The 15,432-nt window shown below is 37.2% G+C and overlaps 1 protein-coding gene across 5 annotated transcripts in view; it reads left to right on the top strand.

Moving 5' to 3' along the window:
* The window catches only part of GRM7 (glutamate metabotropic receptor 7), a 442,597-nt gene that overhangs the window by 45,592 nt on the left and 381,573 nt on the right, over positions 1-15,432 (top strand). For all 5 annotated transcript variants that reach the window (XM_087431382.1, XM_087431381.1, XM_087431383.1 and 2 more), the window contains exon 2: positions 7,226-7,313. In XM_087431382.1, the coding sequence (XP_087287508.1) occupies positions 7,247-7,313 (67 nt within the window). In that variant the 5' untranslated portion in view covers positions 7,226-7,246. The remainder of the gene's footprint in view (positions 1-7,225; positions 7,314-15,432) is intronic.

Consider the following 15,432-nt stretch of genomic DNA (forward strand, 5'->3'; position numbering starts at 1 on the left):
GAACCGATCTCCTAGATTCAAATATTGGCTCCTCTACCGATTAACTGTGTGACCATAGGCTACATATATGATGTATGTGACAACTTTGTCCTTCAGCTTGTGCATCTGCAAAATTGAAATAACAATGTTATGTATGTATAGGCTGTCATGAGAAGTAAATACAATAAAACATATGCTGATACAAAACCTAGTAGTGCCTGGCACACAGTAAGTATCAGAAATGTGTTTACAGTAAGTGTTTGCTATTATAAAGTGCTTCTGTAAATTCTACAGCACTGTACACATGTGGTGATGTTTAAACAAAGGTTTCTGGAGGTACAAAATGATGTTTTGAGTTAATCTTCAAAGCACCTATAATTGACAGCTTGCTAATGGATTAGTCTGTAATTTCTATCTCCTTATATAAAGACCAGTTAAATAGAAATGGTCTAGAAATGAGCTCTCCTGTGGGACTGAGCAGGTATATGAAAAAGCTTTTATCACCATTGCCAGACTTACAGGTAAGGAGAATGTGTTCGTTTCTAGGGATTGTAACTTGGCATCTTTCACAGACACGAAATTTACTCTGAAAAGAAAAAAGAAAAACCATCTGTTCTTTTTGTGCTGCCAGAGGTAGGAGACAATGGTTCTCTTTGGCATCCTCAAGTTTACTTAAGCTCTTTTTCCTCCCCCAGGCAGGTAAGAGGTAAGATAATTGATGAGGCTTTCTGGTTCCATGCACTTGGGTGTTTCTAGAGCAAGTATGCAAGAGTGGAAATAAAATTTGTTTTAAAATATAGTTCATAAAAGAGAACAAGGCAGAAATGTCCAGATTCTTTTTTTAATTTATCGTTTTATTCTATGTAAATCTAATTCCTTTTGCAGTGCTAAAACAAGTATTTTATATGACTTTGTGATCAAATTGAGAATATTTCATAAAGCCTTCTTTTGTGCTTCATGCCTCTTCCGTCTTACTAGTGAGGCAAATTGTTTTTATATTGTTAAGTATGAGAGACCTCAATGAATTGTGACTTTTCTCCTCTATCCCCTTTCCTTAGAAATTTTTCTGTGTCATATATACTGATGGATGGAGCAATACTTACAAATTTATTTCCATGATCATTTATCTGTGCCAGACGTTTTCTTTTTGGAACTTCATGAGATTCCTTTTACTGAAGTGTTCCTAAGAAGGTTGGAAATTTTGTTTTAGGTATTCTTTAAAGTTTGCCACTCTAAATGTGAGCATCGCATCAGGAGCAGCAGCAGCAGCATCACCTGGTTTTTAGAAATGCAGAATTTGGGGCCCCACCTCAAACCTACTGAATCAGAATCTGCATTTTTAAAATATACCTCTGCAATTCCTGTGCCCATTAAACTTTGAGAAGTGCTACATTAAAACATCAGAATTCCATCTTCTCTAAGCTTTCAAGATGTGCCTCTTCAAGCCAGAATGATGGACTAGATCAGTATTTCCAAAATTAAATTTGGCAATAGGTGTTATAAGAAAAATGGTATATTTGTTTTCTATTTGCTGCTATAACAAATTACCTTAAAATTAGTGGCTTAAAACAATACAAAGCAAAATGTATTATCTTATAGAACCAGAGGTCCAAAGTCCAAAAAGTTCTCATTGGTCTAAAATCAAGGTGTCTACAAGGCTGTATTCCTTCTGGAGACTTGAGAAGAATTCATTCCTTGCATTTTCCAGATTCTAGAGGCTGACCTCATTTTTTGGCTTATGGCCACCTTACATCTTCAAAGCCAGTAGTGTAGTATCTTCAAATCTCTCTCTTTAAATCTGACTCTTCTGCTTTCCTCTTTCACTTATAATGACCCTTGTGATTACTGTGGGTCCACTAGATAATCCAGGATAATCTCCCCATCTCAAGGTCAGCTGATTAGCAAACTTAATTCCATCTGCAACCTTAATTTTCCCTTGCCATAAAGCATAACATAATCAAAGTTTCTGGAGATTAAGGATTGGGCATCTTTGGGGTATCATTATTCTGTCTATGCAAATAGGATCTGTGACCTAGTAAACTTGGGCAACATTGATTAAACATAATTAAGAAGGTGCCTTCTCTGCAGAACTTCTTAAATCTTTACTATATTAAAGTCACATTATAAAACACTGACAGGGAGATATACTGTGCACGAATCCCCAAATGTATTTGGCCACAGTACTCTTTTATTAACATCTCCCAGAAGAGGGGACTTCGTTTGGGAAATGTGGACCAGAGGAATTTACATTCTTCCTTTCCATTGTATCCAAGGATTAACCAACACACAATGGAACCCTGGACTTGGAGATTTAGGACTAGGTGTTCATCATTGGACCTAATATCAAATTACTTTAATTGTAGGCAGGTCACTTTACTCTTCTGTTTCTGTTCTGATTGGTTTATTGGGAAACCTGTATTCTTATCTTGAACCTACCACTTACTCGTTATGTGGCCTTGATTTTACTCTCTCTAATTCCAAGTTCTGAGTTGTGGGAAACACTGAGAATATGGGTTCTAGAGTCAGAGGCCTGGGTTAGAAGGCTAACGCTGTAGCCATGTGACTCAGACAAAGGTATTTAATCTCTTTGTGCTTTGGTTTTCACATCTGTTAAATGAAAGCAAGACTTGTGTCAACCTTGTAAAATTGTGAATTTAAATTATATAATTCACATAAAATACTTGATGCAAAGCCTGCTGCACACTAAGTACTCAATAAAAATTTGGAGGGGTTTATTTTTTGGTTACTATTATTTTTAATAGAAAATAAGTGTAAGCACCAAAGTCCTATGCAAACAAATAAACAGTATAAGAAGGATAAACCTCATTCCTCATGAGGATGTTGATTTAATGGATATGAAACAGTACTTTTGACTCTAAAAAATTGAAAGAATTCCGATTTAAGATTTACCATTAAATGCAAACCAGGGAGAAGGTTTGCAGAGGCATTTGGTTGGATAAATAAGAGTAGAGTTTCATGACTTGGGGGCATTATATTGGCAGAAATACTTTTATCAAGAGTATCATTTCAGATGAATATCTACACAAATGTAGCCTACTTGAGCCAAAGCACTGAAAGATTCTTCCAAGTTCTACACATGGATTTTTACTGGCAGTTAAAAAGTTCACAAAGAAGACTTACTGACACATAAAACTCTTCAGCAGGTTTTTTAAAGAAATAAATGGGTTCCTGACCTGATATTTTATTTTAAAATTCTAATAAAACCAATTTTATATGAAAGCTGATTCCAGCAACATATTAATCAAACCAATTCAGAAGATTAGGACTTGTAATTAAAAGTGCTGTAAGTGACGGCTGAGATATAACTGGAACTGCAGTGTCGTGTCTTTCCTGAAAGAGGAAAACATAATCGGGAATCTTAATTTGACTCTATTGCAGCCTAATAACTCAATTAAGTTGTGATAGAAAAATGAGCTTCGAAGGAAATTGACAGAAACACACTAATTTCCCCAGGTTTAATTAGCTAAGTAAAAATCACAATACTCATAATCACAGATACACATAGCTACAAAATGCTGATTACCAAAGTACCAGAGTGTTTTGCTTCAGGAGTGAGGAGTGTGTGGAGTGTGGTGTGTGTTTGTGATGTGTGTGGTATGTGTAATGGTGTGTTGGTGGTATGTGTGTGTGTATGTTCACTCTCTCTTGGATCTGCACACTCGTCAGAGGACTGATACTAATGGTCAAAATGGACAGATAAATTCAAAAATATCAGCCCTACATCATGTAACTAATAGGCTGGAATATGCCACCTGCTTTGAATAGGGAGATCTAGTCTGCGAAAGGTTGGACTGGGTAAATTACAAGTTTTGACCCCCTCTGCCTCTTTTTTCCAATCTAGATTTAATCAACTCTCAGTAGAGCACTGGCTCGGACCTAGGGCTGGTTTTTCATGTTCTAACTCAGGTTTACTCCAAGTCATGGCCATTGTTATATTCTGTTTATCATGACATCATGAGATATTTGTGTTATATAATTAAATCTAGTTTTGAAATCAGGCTTATTTTACTTCCTGGCTGGTCTTGGGTAAATCACCTTCGCACTTTTTCCTCCATTTATGAAACAAAACTGTTATTTACCTTAGGGGAATACTTAACCTATTTGACACTCAAAGTAAATCATTTTTTAACAACTCCTTCCTGTACATGACAAAATTATTTTCAATAATAATCGTGAAATGAAATTAATAATAATAGTAGTAATGGGAAAAAAAGAAATGCAAGTGTAAAAATCTTATTTCATTGCATTTCATATGTATATTAATCTCAGTAATAACATTTTAAATAAATAAATATACAAATAAAAATGGCAGTATTGAATAGGAAAACAGTAAGAGATAACAAATTTTAAATACATTATTTTTTTTAAAAAGGAGAAAAATATTATACCTCTGTATTTGTTGGCCTGTTGCAGTAACAAATAATAACATTACAGTTTCTGTTTGGGGGTTTTACTTGTGCAAATTTGTCAATTATTTCATAAAAATCAATCTTCTTTGCATATGCATGTTCAATAGACAACTTAGCCTGATTTGTCAGTCTATATTTGTTCAAAGTTGATCAAAGAACACTTTTTATTAATTTTATTTCAAAAAGGTTTTTTTTTTTTTTTTTTCACAAGAAGGAATAGATATACAAATAGGAAAACGCTTAAAGATAAGTTTGGCCAAAATGTATGAAACTCTTATTTCATCATAAGTTCCATAAATTGCTGTTAACACTCATGTCTTTATTTCTTTGAGACTGATTTTTGAAATGCCTCCGCATTGGAAAATTTGTCCTAAAATATCTTTGTTAAAATATTCTTCTCAAATGACTATTTTGTAACACCTTCTGAGGTTTTCTTTTTCTGCAAAATTAGATAAATCAGATTGATAGCGATCATTGACATTAATCCATTGCTTTAGATTAACAGAACTGAAGTATTTAGTGTCATGGTTCTTCGTCTTTACCATGACTGTGCTATCCTTGATTATTGTAAACGTACTGTTTAGAGGCAAGAATATGCAATACTACAGGAGTTGGAGGCATGAACTATGCCTGCTGTGAGCTTGAATGATTCCTAACTGTTATGAACTTACTCTTGAAATGAGTGTAACTGAATCCGCATGCGTCAGAGGCCCACTGCATAATTTGGGATTCTCTGAGTTCCCTTCCATGTAGAATACAATGTTTGTTAAAGGATAAGCGATAAAAATGGTGCTGATTTGAAGGTGAGGTATGTATTATTAAGACTCAGCAATAACTGTAGCAATTGTTTCACACTTAGACCCAGGGTCAGTAAACTGACCTTCAGGCCAAATTTGTCCAGCTGCCTGTTTTTGTAAATATTTTTTCTTGAAATGACCGTTTTTTTACATATTGTCTAAGGAAGTTGGCTGCTTTCATGCTCTAACAAAGTGGAGTAGCTGCGACAGAGACTATGTGACTTGTAAGTCTAACATATTTACTACCTAGCCCTTTACAGAAAAACTGCTGACTCCTGACTTAGATCAATAAAAGATTTTTGGGAGAAGAATACTTTTTACCTGTCATTATTTAGAATTGCCATCATATCGTTGTAACAAAAAGCAGATGACTTTCAGTTGTTTTTTTAAAAAAATTCCCTACACACAGTGCACCTCTTATTGCCTGATCATTCCCACCACCACCACCCCCATATGCCTCTGATTCCACCTGTAGTGTTATTGTGTGATATTACAGAATGAAGATCATAGATGAGTACCAAATAGGGTCTAATGCAAGGTAAATCTTCCATGACTGGTAGTGCGCTTTCCCTTCCAAGAACACAAAACCATAAACTATAAGAGGAGATGGTTCAAAAACGTACAAGTAGTAGAAGAACTGGGGGTAAAATGTTGTATGGCACAGTGTGCGTACCTGCGCAACATCTGCGTAAACTCCTGTGCCCCAGAGGGCCAGGCTGAACTGAGTGCGTATTCTAGGGCCTGCTGAAATTTCAGATGCCTCTACTTTCCAGATAGTACTTTGCCTTTTTTGATTGCAGTGTGGTGTCAATCCCGTATTGATAAGACAATTCTAACTTTGGTCTGAGAGGAAAGGAGGGTTCTTGATTGTTTATGAATGCTCACCTTTTTAGTTACCATCTTTCCTTATGGGATTTTCTTCTTGCCATTTATCTTTTAGAGTAATTCCTGAAGCCCAAGGGTGATTTTAGTGTGGATATAGCTTTTGGAGTGTAAGTCCATACAGTGTCTTTAGCAAGTAATGTGGGTTGAATCCACACCATGTATGAATATAGAAAATCACTTTAGATGTGGATGATCACGTGCATTCCTTTGATTCCTTTAACTCACAACATTGTCAAAAAGGTAGCAACCCAGATCTGATCCTAATCTCTAATTAAGGTATTTGAATGAGACAAAACTTGTACATTCCCCTCTAGGGAAGGAAATTTGCCAGAGCTAGGTTAATGCTCAGAGCTCACATAATCACAAAGGTGATTGCTCAGTTAAACCTAAATTAAAACTCATATTCATTGTTACAAGATTACATGTGTTGGGCCGGCTCCGTGGCTTAGCGGTTAAGTGCGCGCGCTCTGATGCTGGCGGCCTGGGTTCGGATCCCGGGCACGCCCCAAGGCACCACTTCTCCGTCCACCCTGAGGCCGAGTCCCACGTACAGCAACTAGAAGGATGTGAACCTATGACATACAACTATCTACTGGGGCTTTGGGGGGAAAAAAATGAATAAATAAAATCTTTAAAAAAAAAAAAAAAAAGATTACGTGTTTTCTTAATATTTTGCATTAAATATTTAACATCCAGTTGATTAGACTGTATTTTGTGTAATCACATTTCAAGATGTAATTTGGCATTTGTTGGGCCAAATGGTAACCCTGAGGTTCCTGTCATGGCTGACTTATTATACTCTGGGTAGAAATCATGTGATGTCTACACATATTCATTCTATCACATTCTTTCCTTGCGAATATTGCTCTGAGACTAGCCTGGAACTCAGTTTATCAGAAGCAATTGATTTGTAGGCCCAACTGCTTTGAAAGCATTCGTTTTATTTTTATGCATGGTACATAGCCTTCTCATTAATTTTTATTTCATTACTCAATTTCAATAACCCTTTGAAAATGCAAAGACAAAGGTGAAAATTATGCCCTATCCTCTCTTATTCTTTTTGCATTTGTGACCCAATACATAAAGCCTTAAAAACTGGTTATGTTTTGTTTAATCACTCATGTCTCTTTCTAGGATTTGAGGATATCTGCATGCATGTCTCTTCCTCTCTTCTTTCAAGACTTGCAAATGGTTGATCAACTTTATATTGAGGTCATTAAAGGTGTGATTTTATTTATTTCTCTTTTGAATATGAGCTTTGAGAACAAAAAATCTTTCATTTCTATTATGAAATCAAAATAAAAATGAATATGTCACAAAAGACAAGTATATTTGCAAAAATTGTGAGAAAGAAATGTCATCTTGGTTTAATACTAACAGTTAGCATCTTCTTAGAACAGGACTTTGGCTTTATCAGGTGCAGCTTTGGATAAATCACTTGGGAGATGGATGTAGTAGAATCTATTTCCTGATTCCTAGACAGAGGGCTTGCACCCTCTCTAGAATCAGCACAGCTGATGCTGCGGAAGGAGTTGGATAAGGTTGATTTTCGGAATAATCCTGTCAGTAAGCCCATATCTAATTTGCAAATGATACACTAACCTGTCTGGAGACATTTACAACAATAAATTCTTCAAACTCTTAAGTGCCCTAAGAACTCAAAAAGTATTGAATTCCCAAACGTGATGATCCGTATTATGGCTTGACTTTTTAGGGGAATTCCCTAAAGAAAACAGAAGGAGATTGAGCAAGACTTCTCCAAGGGCAGAAGAGTAAATTGTAAGATGGGGAATCTACTTAAAATGTCTTGTTCTATCCAGTACTCTTGGAAAACTCAGTGAACTCTTTGCTTCTTACTGTTAACAATTCAGTCCCAATTCCTGGGATTTGGGAAGCATTTGCACAAAGCCACCTGCTTTAGTCACATAGATGAGGACTGTGATGTTAACCAGCATTTTTGTTTACTTATTGTGCTTAAAGAAGCATCAGCTGGACTAAAGCCTTAACTACTACACTCCTCAGTTAGAAAGGGGAAGAATTTTCTCTGAGCTTGTGGAAAATGGTGAGGGTGTCATATTTCCAAAGCCATTAAATGCGGGATTCATTTGTTTCTATTTCTTTGGTTTGGGACATACACATTGCTAAATAGCAAAGTTTCTTTAACAATGATAAATCCTCAAATGTTTTAAAAATGGCTTTTACTAATATGTGTACTCTTTCAAGTCTTAACAGAATAATAGTTTACTGCAGTACTGACATATCTTAGCAGAGACACAGAGGGGAAGAGGGAAGAGAGCTGCAGAAAAAGACTGAAAAATAACACAATTCTTAAAGTTCAATTTATCTTTTAGCATGCAGAGGTCACTATTTCAGTGACAGCTAGTTATATTATATAATTCTAATTTTGATATCCAGTATAGTAAACTGTTATCCAATTTTTGATAGTGTTAATTGTATGAAATTAATGCTTTCTTTATATTTCTTTACAAAGTTGAATTCTACGTATTTAAACATTCCATTAACCAGGCAGTACAAATTATCCCTTTCCTATTGACAGGATGAAGACTCAATCATTTTTGTCCTCTAAGGATATACCAAGAAAGACATACTTGTTTTTTGGAGGAGTTGAGTTAAAATATCTGGCACTGATTCATTAAATGAAAAGATACTGTTAGAAAAGAGTTAACAAAATGTTCACCATTCAGAGGAGTTTGATAGCCCAGAATGTCACAGGAATTACAAGCATTCCATTGATTCTGTTATATTGATTCGTTGAGAGAAATGTGATGGGGGAGAAAGTAAGGAGTGGGAAGTGGGGGAAATCTCTCATCAGAATTGCTGAGAGATGGGAATTAGCTCTGGTCTGAGGGTCAGGTGTTCTCAATTTTTGTCCTATACTGTCTTTAGCTATGTAGTGTTGGAAAAATCAACTGAATTTCCAAGCTCCTGTCCCCTTATCTATAAAACGAACCAGTACCTCCACCTCTCCCCACCTCTTGTAGTACTTGGTGGTGTTCAAATAAGAATGGTGGAATTAAAAAAGCTTTGGAACCAATAAAAAGAGTTATTATGGGGGAAAGATATTGCTTTTGTGAAAGAACCAATGAAGAAGGACATAAATCACTTATTAAATCACTTATTCAGGGAAAATAATAGTATGGAGATGATTTTTAAAATTACTCTAATATAGTACTGCAGGAAATGCATACACAAATTACTAGAGAATTCACAAATGTAAGAGCATATCTTTAGAACCACTGCCCTAGAAATATAATAAAATAGTTTCTCTATATATATGTATGCCTGCCCTAAACTCCCACTGAATTTAAATTCTCTGTATGAATTCCCACACAGACATGACATCCTATTATCCCCTAATTTTCAAGATTTAAAATGAATCATAAAATAGGCCTGCTCCGTTTCTCCCACACACCTCCAAGTGAGAATTGACTAAATGCAAACAGTAGTCTGGAAATATCCATTTTAGACTCAGGAGTTGACCTACTTTTTATTGTCCAAGGATGCATAGTGGGACATCCTTACAGAGTTGCTGCTTGGAAACAAGTGACAAGTGGTTCTGACTGCCGAGGCTACTCAAGCCACAGGGAAAAGCAGTGACTGTCAAAAATCAGCCAATTTCTTAGTTCTTGCTCAGGAAAAGGAACAGCTTGCCTTCCAAAGTCTTCCTGAATCAGAGCACATTCTTGATTAACCCACTCACGACCTGCCAAGATACCAGCTGTTGAGAACAACTTGATGTTCCGTATTGGGATTTTGGTTGTAAGCTAAACTCGGAGCATTCACAGAGGCCATCACAGTTTTGAAAGGAAATTAAAAAGAAAAGTTGTCTTATTAGTATGTATCCCCATGTGAGTGAGTAGGCTGTTTGTCTTTTATGTTGATTTCTATATCCCCAGCAATTAAAAGAGTGCTTAAGACATAGCAGATGCTTAGTAAATATTTTTTTGAATGAATGAATGCATGGATGCAAAAATAGCAAAGAAAGTAACTCGCAGTGTAACATCAGCAGCTGAAAGAATATCAAATCGGAAATTAAAAAAAAAAAACAATTTCAGAGCATCAGCTCTGATGCTGAGTTAGTCGGTGACTTTCTGTTTCTAGACCGTTTGCACCATCTTTAAAATGGGAGGGTTGTACGGTGTTAGTTTTTAGGTTCTAAGATCAAGTCAGCTCCCAAAGTATGATGCAAATTCTTCTCAAGCAAAACGATGTCCCTGAAATTCCTGAACACGTTTAACTGAGATTTGAGGTCCAATGTTCCTTGGCTGAAAGATATGATGGAATAACCTTTTACCAGCATGTGCAGATAGCACATGAGCTTTGCTCTCAGTGCGAGTCATGGTCCTCACTGTCAGGGACACAGCAGAAAGTTTTTCACCCAAGCATATACTTTCCTGTGGTTTGTCCTACAAAGTCTTGTGCAATCCAACCCCAACCCCACCAGTCTAACCACTGCTCTTTATTATACTTTGCTGTAGGCAAGCTCATCTCTCCATGCTCCCCCAAACGCTATTTACATTCTGGCTGCTGAGCATTTTCTTGGGGTGTTCATCTGTCTTTACTTCCTGCCTTCCTCCTTTCAGTCCTCTTCCCTCTCAATCAAGAAAGGAATATAGATATGTCAAAGATTATGCAGAGAGTTAGTGGCTAAGAAAAATCAAGAACCCTGAATTTCTAAACTCCAGGCTTCCAACAAATGTTTTTCAATTTCCAAGTGACTACTTACTGTCTTACATTTTGTCTCCCTTTCCCACACAAGTGTCTTGCCCACAAATCCATGCAGGTGCCAGCGGGTCCCTTTTTCCCAGGATCCCCCCTTGCACTCATGATTCCTGGGCTCTCTTCTGCTTTGTACATTTCCTGGAATATTTTACACTCTCAGGAATTTTCTCTCCCTTCTATACTGGGCTGGAGATTCTTTGAAGGCAAAGATAAATTAGGATTGTGTTCAACTGCAAATAACGGAAAACTGACTGCTGGTAGTTAGATAAAAAGGTGGTTTGTTTTCTTGTATGTCAGGAAGTCCACAGGTAAGTGGTTGCTGGCACTATTTCTTCTCAACGATGTGTGACATCAGGGACTCTTGTTCTTTCTATCTTTCTGGTTTACCATTTTCAGTGTGTTGGTTTTTATCATTTTGCTTGTGGCCCAATGGTGCCAAAAGGACAGTAAGAGTTCTAGACATAACATCCACAAGGCTGGAGGAAGAGAGGTGCCAGCCTCTTTCTGTCTCTCTCTCTCCTGAAAAGAGCAAGTTTTTCTATAGCTGTCCCCAGCAAACCCCTACCTGTTTCATGGGTAACATGGTCATTCCTGCCTTGAAAAGAGGCTGGGATATTGGGGAGCAGAATTGGTCCCTTTGTGTGTGATCAGTGATAGGCTGTTGCTTGGGACTGGACATCTCATCATCCTGAACAAAACTAGGAATCTATCAGCAAAGAAGGAAGGGGGAATGGAGGGTTGGACAATCTTATCCAAAATGACTTTTCCTCATTTTGGACCTCCCTCTTTCCTGCATTAAATATCCTTTTACTCACCTCCTGCACAGATGTGAAACATCCACCTGAGACTGAATTTCTTCATAAAGCCTTTGGTGATTCCTCTAATAAGATGTATGTCCATCTTTTTCTGCTTATATAATATCTGTCCTCCTCTCCACTTAATTTGTGAAGTATATGAGGCCAAGAGTGCTATCTTATGGTTTAGCATGAAGAATAGGAAGACGAAAATTCTAGTACTCCTCTGCCATTAAATTTGTGATTTGGGGTGAGTTACTGAACTTAAGGATCCCTCCATTTTCTCCTGTCCAAATGGAAATGTTAGCAAACCTGCCTCAGGGCTGTATGACCATTGAATGTGTCAATAGATATAAAGCACTTAGAGGGATATCTGACACGTACATAGAACTTAGTGATTGCCAATCCTTCTACTATAATTAATATTATGATTAGGAAGGAAAGGAGGACGGCAGGAAGCAGAGACAGATGAACACTTCTGTTAAACTCTCTGGACCTCAGTTTCCCATTCATTATGGAGAATTGGACAAGGTCACTTCTAAGGTTCCTTCTACTGTTTTCATATATTATTCCTTTAAAAAAATCTTAGAGAACTTTTATGTAATAGAATCTCAATAAATATTTGCTAAATTGAATTGGCATATCTAAATAATAGACCAAATCATCAGCAGAACTGTATTGTGTATAAGATCTGACAGGATTGAGTTTGAAACTTTAAATGCTTTCCTACTGCTGCTGCTTATAAGATGGAAAAGAATCTATAATCATTTGAGCGAGAAAAGTATTTTTAATGGAAACAATCTGTGGTCTGACTCCTGAAGTTATTCTTGCTGTTATAGATTGCTAGTTACCGCGGGCAGACAGAAAACTGACCAGTTTTCGGCTCCAAATAGAGAAGCAGATTGATTTCTGGGACTCTGAAATTCTTTCCATTACCTCCATGGCTTCCTTCTCCTCAAACTGCTGACCGCGGGCTTTCTCTGTCAAAGCTGAAATGTCATGAAAGGAGTTGTCCTGTCTGTGACGTGCCTCTTCATTTGCAACATTTATGATGGTACTGTATAATTTTCCCTACATGTTTGTTCCCCATAGAACTTTGAATTAATTGACACTTGCACTGCCAACTGGCACTGTCAAACTCCAATTAGTTTTCACGTACAAATGAAACGCCCCTAAAAGTTAGATTCTTAAGCTCTTGACGTCGAACCAATATTTTCTCAAATACTGTGATTGCTTGTATACTGTGGTGACCAAATAACACAGAGATGTAACAGCAGGCAGGCTGAATCCACTGTGAGGGAATAAGCTGGAACACAAACCATAGAGAGAAAGTTTGCATTCAATAGGGCAGTAGCTTGGCATAAAAAAAAATGGTTACAGGTGAGAGTAGAATATACCGTGCTGAGTTATCACCATTATTGAGAAATAAGCTAACTATAACCAAACACCAGGTGTGTGTGTGTGTGTGTGTGAGAGGACCACTCCATTCCTTGGTGGCAGACACACAACACCTGCATTATTTTTTCACAATGACACATTTCCACCATGACACATGTGGTCTGAATTGAATGCTTGAGTTGAAGTCATCTATGTACAATCTATGTACATTTTTAAGCCTGTTGCATTCTCTTATGGATCTTAGCAAATGAAGTGACTGTCTTTCCAGCAGGTACCACTCAAGCCTTCCAAGAGCAGAAGATCAAAACAGCATGTTTCTCTCTTATTCTTTGTTTTCCAATCTTCTTTCTTCTTTACATTTTAGCTTTATGAACATGTTTATTCCCATTACCATGTTAATAGCCCATTTCTCTCTTCTGTTGAGTTGTTGATTTTGCTCACCTGTGGGCTGTTCTCTATAAGAGGGAGTGAGCATCTCAGTTGTGCAGTCACAAAACTCCACGCATCGGTTGCCCCAGTGTGCGCTGGGTGAGCCCTAAATCTGCTAGTGCAGACCGCCCCTCCGCTAATCACATCGCCAAATGAGTTTGCTCTCATTTGCTTAATCACTCAGCTCTAATTGAATCCTGATGGGAAGCTGGGTTTCCATCCAGAATTATTCCCTTTCTCCTGCCGAGAAAGTGGTGAAGTAGCCATTTCTTCTCCCCAGCATCCCAGGACAGTTTACAGATGGTCTCATTCCTCCACACTCTGTGATGTTTTCCAGACTTGGAGGAATTATGACATTGAGACTGTAGTCGCCATTACTCAGGGATATTTCTCCTGTTACTCTCTCTGCATCATTGTAAACTTTATAACAAAGCATAATGGTCCATCCCTTCCTTCCTTCTCCCTATCTCATCATCCTAAGAGCTCCCTAAAAAGTTTTGCTAGAATATGTGTGCATGAATCCTACTTTTGCCTGAGCTGGCTACACCAATTTGGAAAGCCCAAGTGAATATTTCTCAAAATCTGCTCCCCTGGCCACCTGCAGCAGTATCACCTAGAACAGCGGTCTCAAAGTGAGGTCCCCAGACAAGCAGGATCAGCATCACCTGGGAACTTATTAGAAATGCAGATTCACAAGCCTCACCCAAACCCACTGGATAAGAATCTCTTGAGGTGGGAGCAGAAATAGTCAATCCCTCCTCCACCTCTAGGTGAACTAATGCATGAGAATCACTGACCTAAAGCTCTTGTTAAAAATTCAGATTCCTGGGCCTGCTCTACTACTTACTAAATAAGAATTCATTAGAGGTAGGACCTGAACAGTTGGTAGGTAGATAGACAGATAGACAGACAGATAGATAGACGTATACATACATATGTATGCGGAAATGTAAATTTTTATTTTGAAATAATTTTAGATTTACAGAAGAATTGCAAAGATAGACTTCCTTTATACTCTTCTCCCAGTTACCCTAAATGTTAATACCTTAAATAACCAGTGTACATTTATCAAAACTGAAAAATTAACAATGGAAAAGTACTATTAATTCAACTACAGACATTATTCAGATTTCACCAGTTTTTACCTGAATGTCTTTATTCTGTCCCAGGATCCAATCCAATTTTCAGTTTCTTAGTATTTTCTTTTATTTCATGACCTTGACAGTTTTGAAGAGCACAAGTCAGATATTTTGTAGAATGTCCTTCAATTTGGATTTTTCTGATATCTTCTCATGATTAGATGAAGGTAATGGATTTTGGGGAAGAATAAAACACAAATGAGGTGCCCTTATCATCACATTATCAGGGAGCACATGAAGTCAATATGACTTATCAGTAGTGATGTTAACTTAGCGATCCAGTTAAAGTAGTGTCTGCAGGTTTCTCCACTGTTAAGTTACGCATTTTCCTTTTACAATTCTTTAGAAGCAAGTCACTAAGTCCAGACTACACTCAAGGGTAGGAGAATTAATCTCCACCTCTTCGAAGAAAGAGTATAAAAGAAGTTGTAGGCATATGTTAAAACTACCAGAGTAACTATTTTGGGGGAGATACTTTTAAGCCCTACAAATGTTCAGTGTCTCCTTATAGTTTCCCACACTGATTTTAGCATTCCTCAGTGGATCTTATGTACAGCAATCATTACTATAATGTTCTAATGGTGATATTCCATTTCCCTCATTCCTTCTACATTTATTTGGAATTGTTCTATAGGGAAGATTCATTTCTTCTCTTTTGTTTGTTTAGTCATTTGTTTTTATCAGTATGGATTCATAAGTGTGTATTGTGTTCTTTAGATAATCATTCAATACCATCATTGTTTATTTTGTTGTTCATATTGTTCTAGTTTTGTTCATTCGACTCTCTTTCAAGTGGCTCCTGTGTCCTTCTGACATGCCCCCATAAGTTTTTTTCCTT

The sequence above is a fragment of the Ceratotherium simum genome, chromosome 5 (assembly GCF_057802395.1).
Source record: "Ceratotherium simum simum isolate JZ-2026a chromosome 5, ASM5780239v1, whole genome shotgun sequence".
NCBI lineage: Eukaryota > Metazoa > Chordata > Mammalia > Perissodactyla > Rhinocerotidae > Ceratotherium > Ceratotherium simum.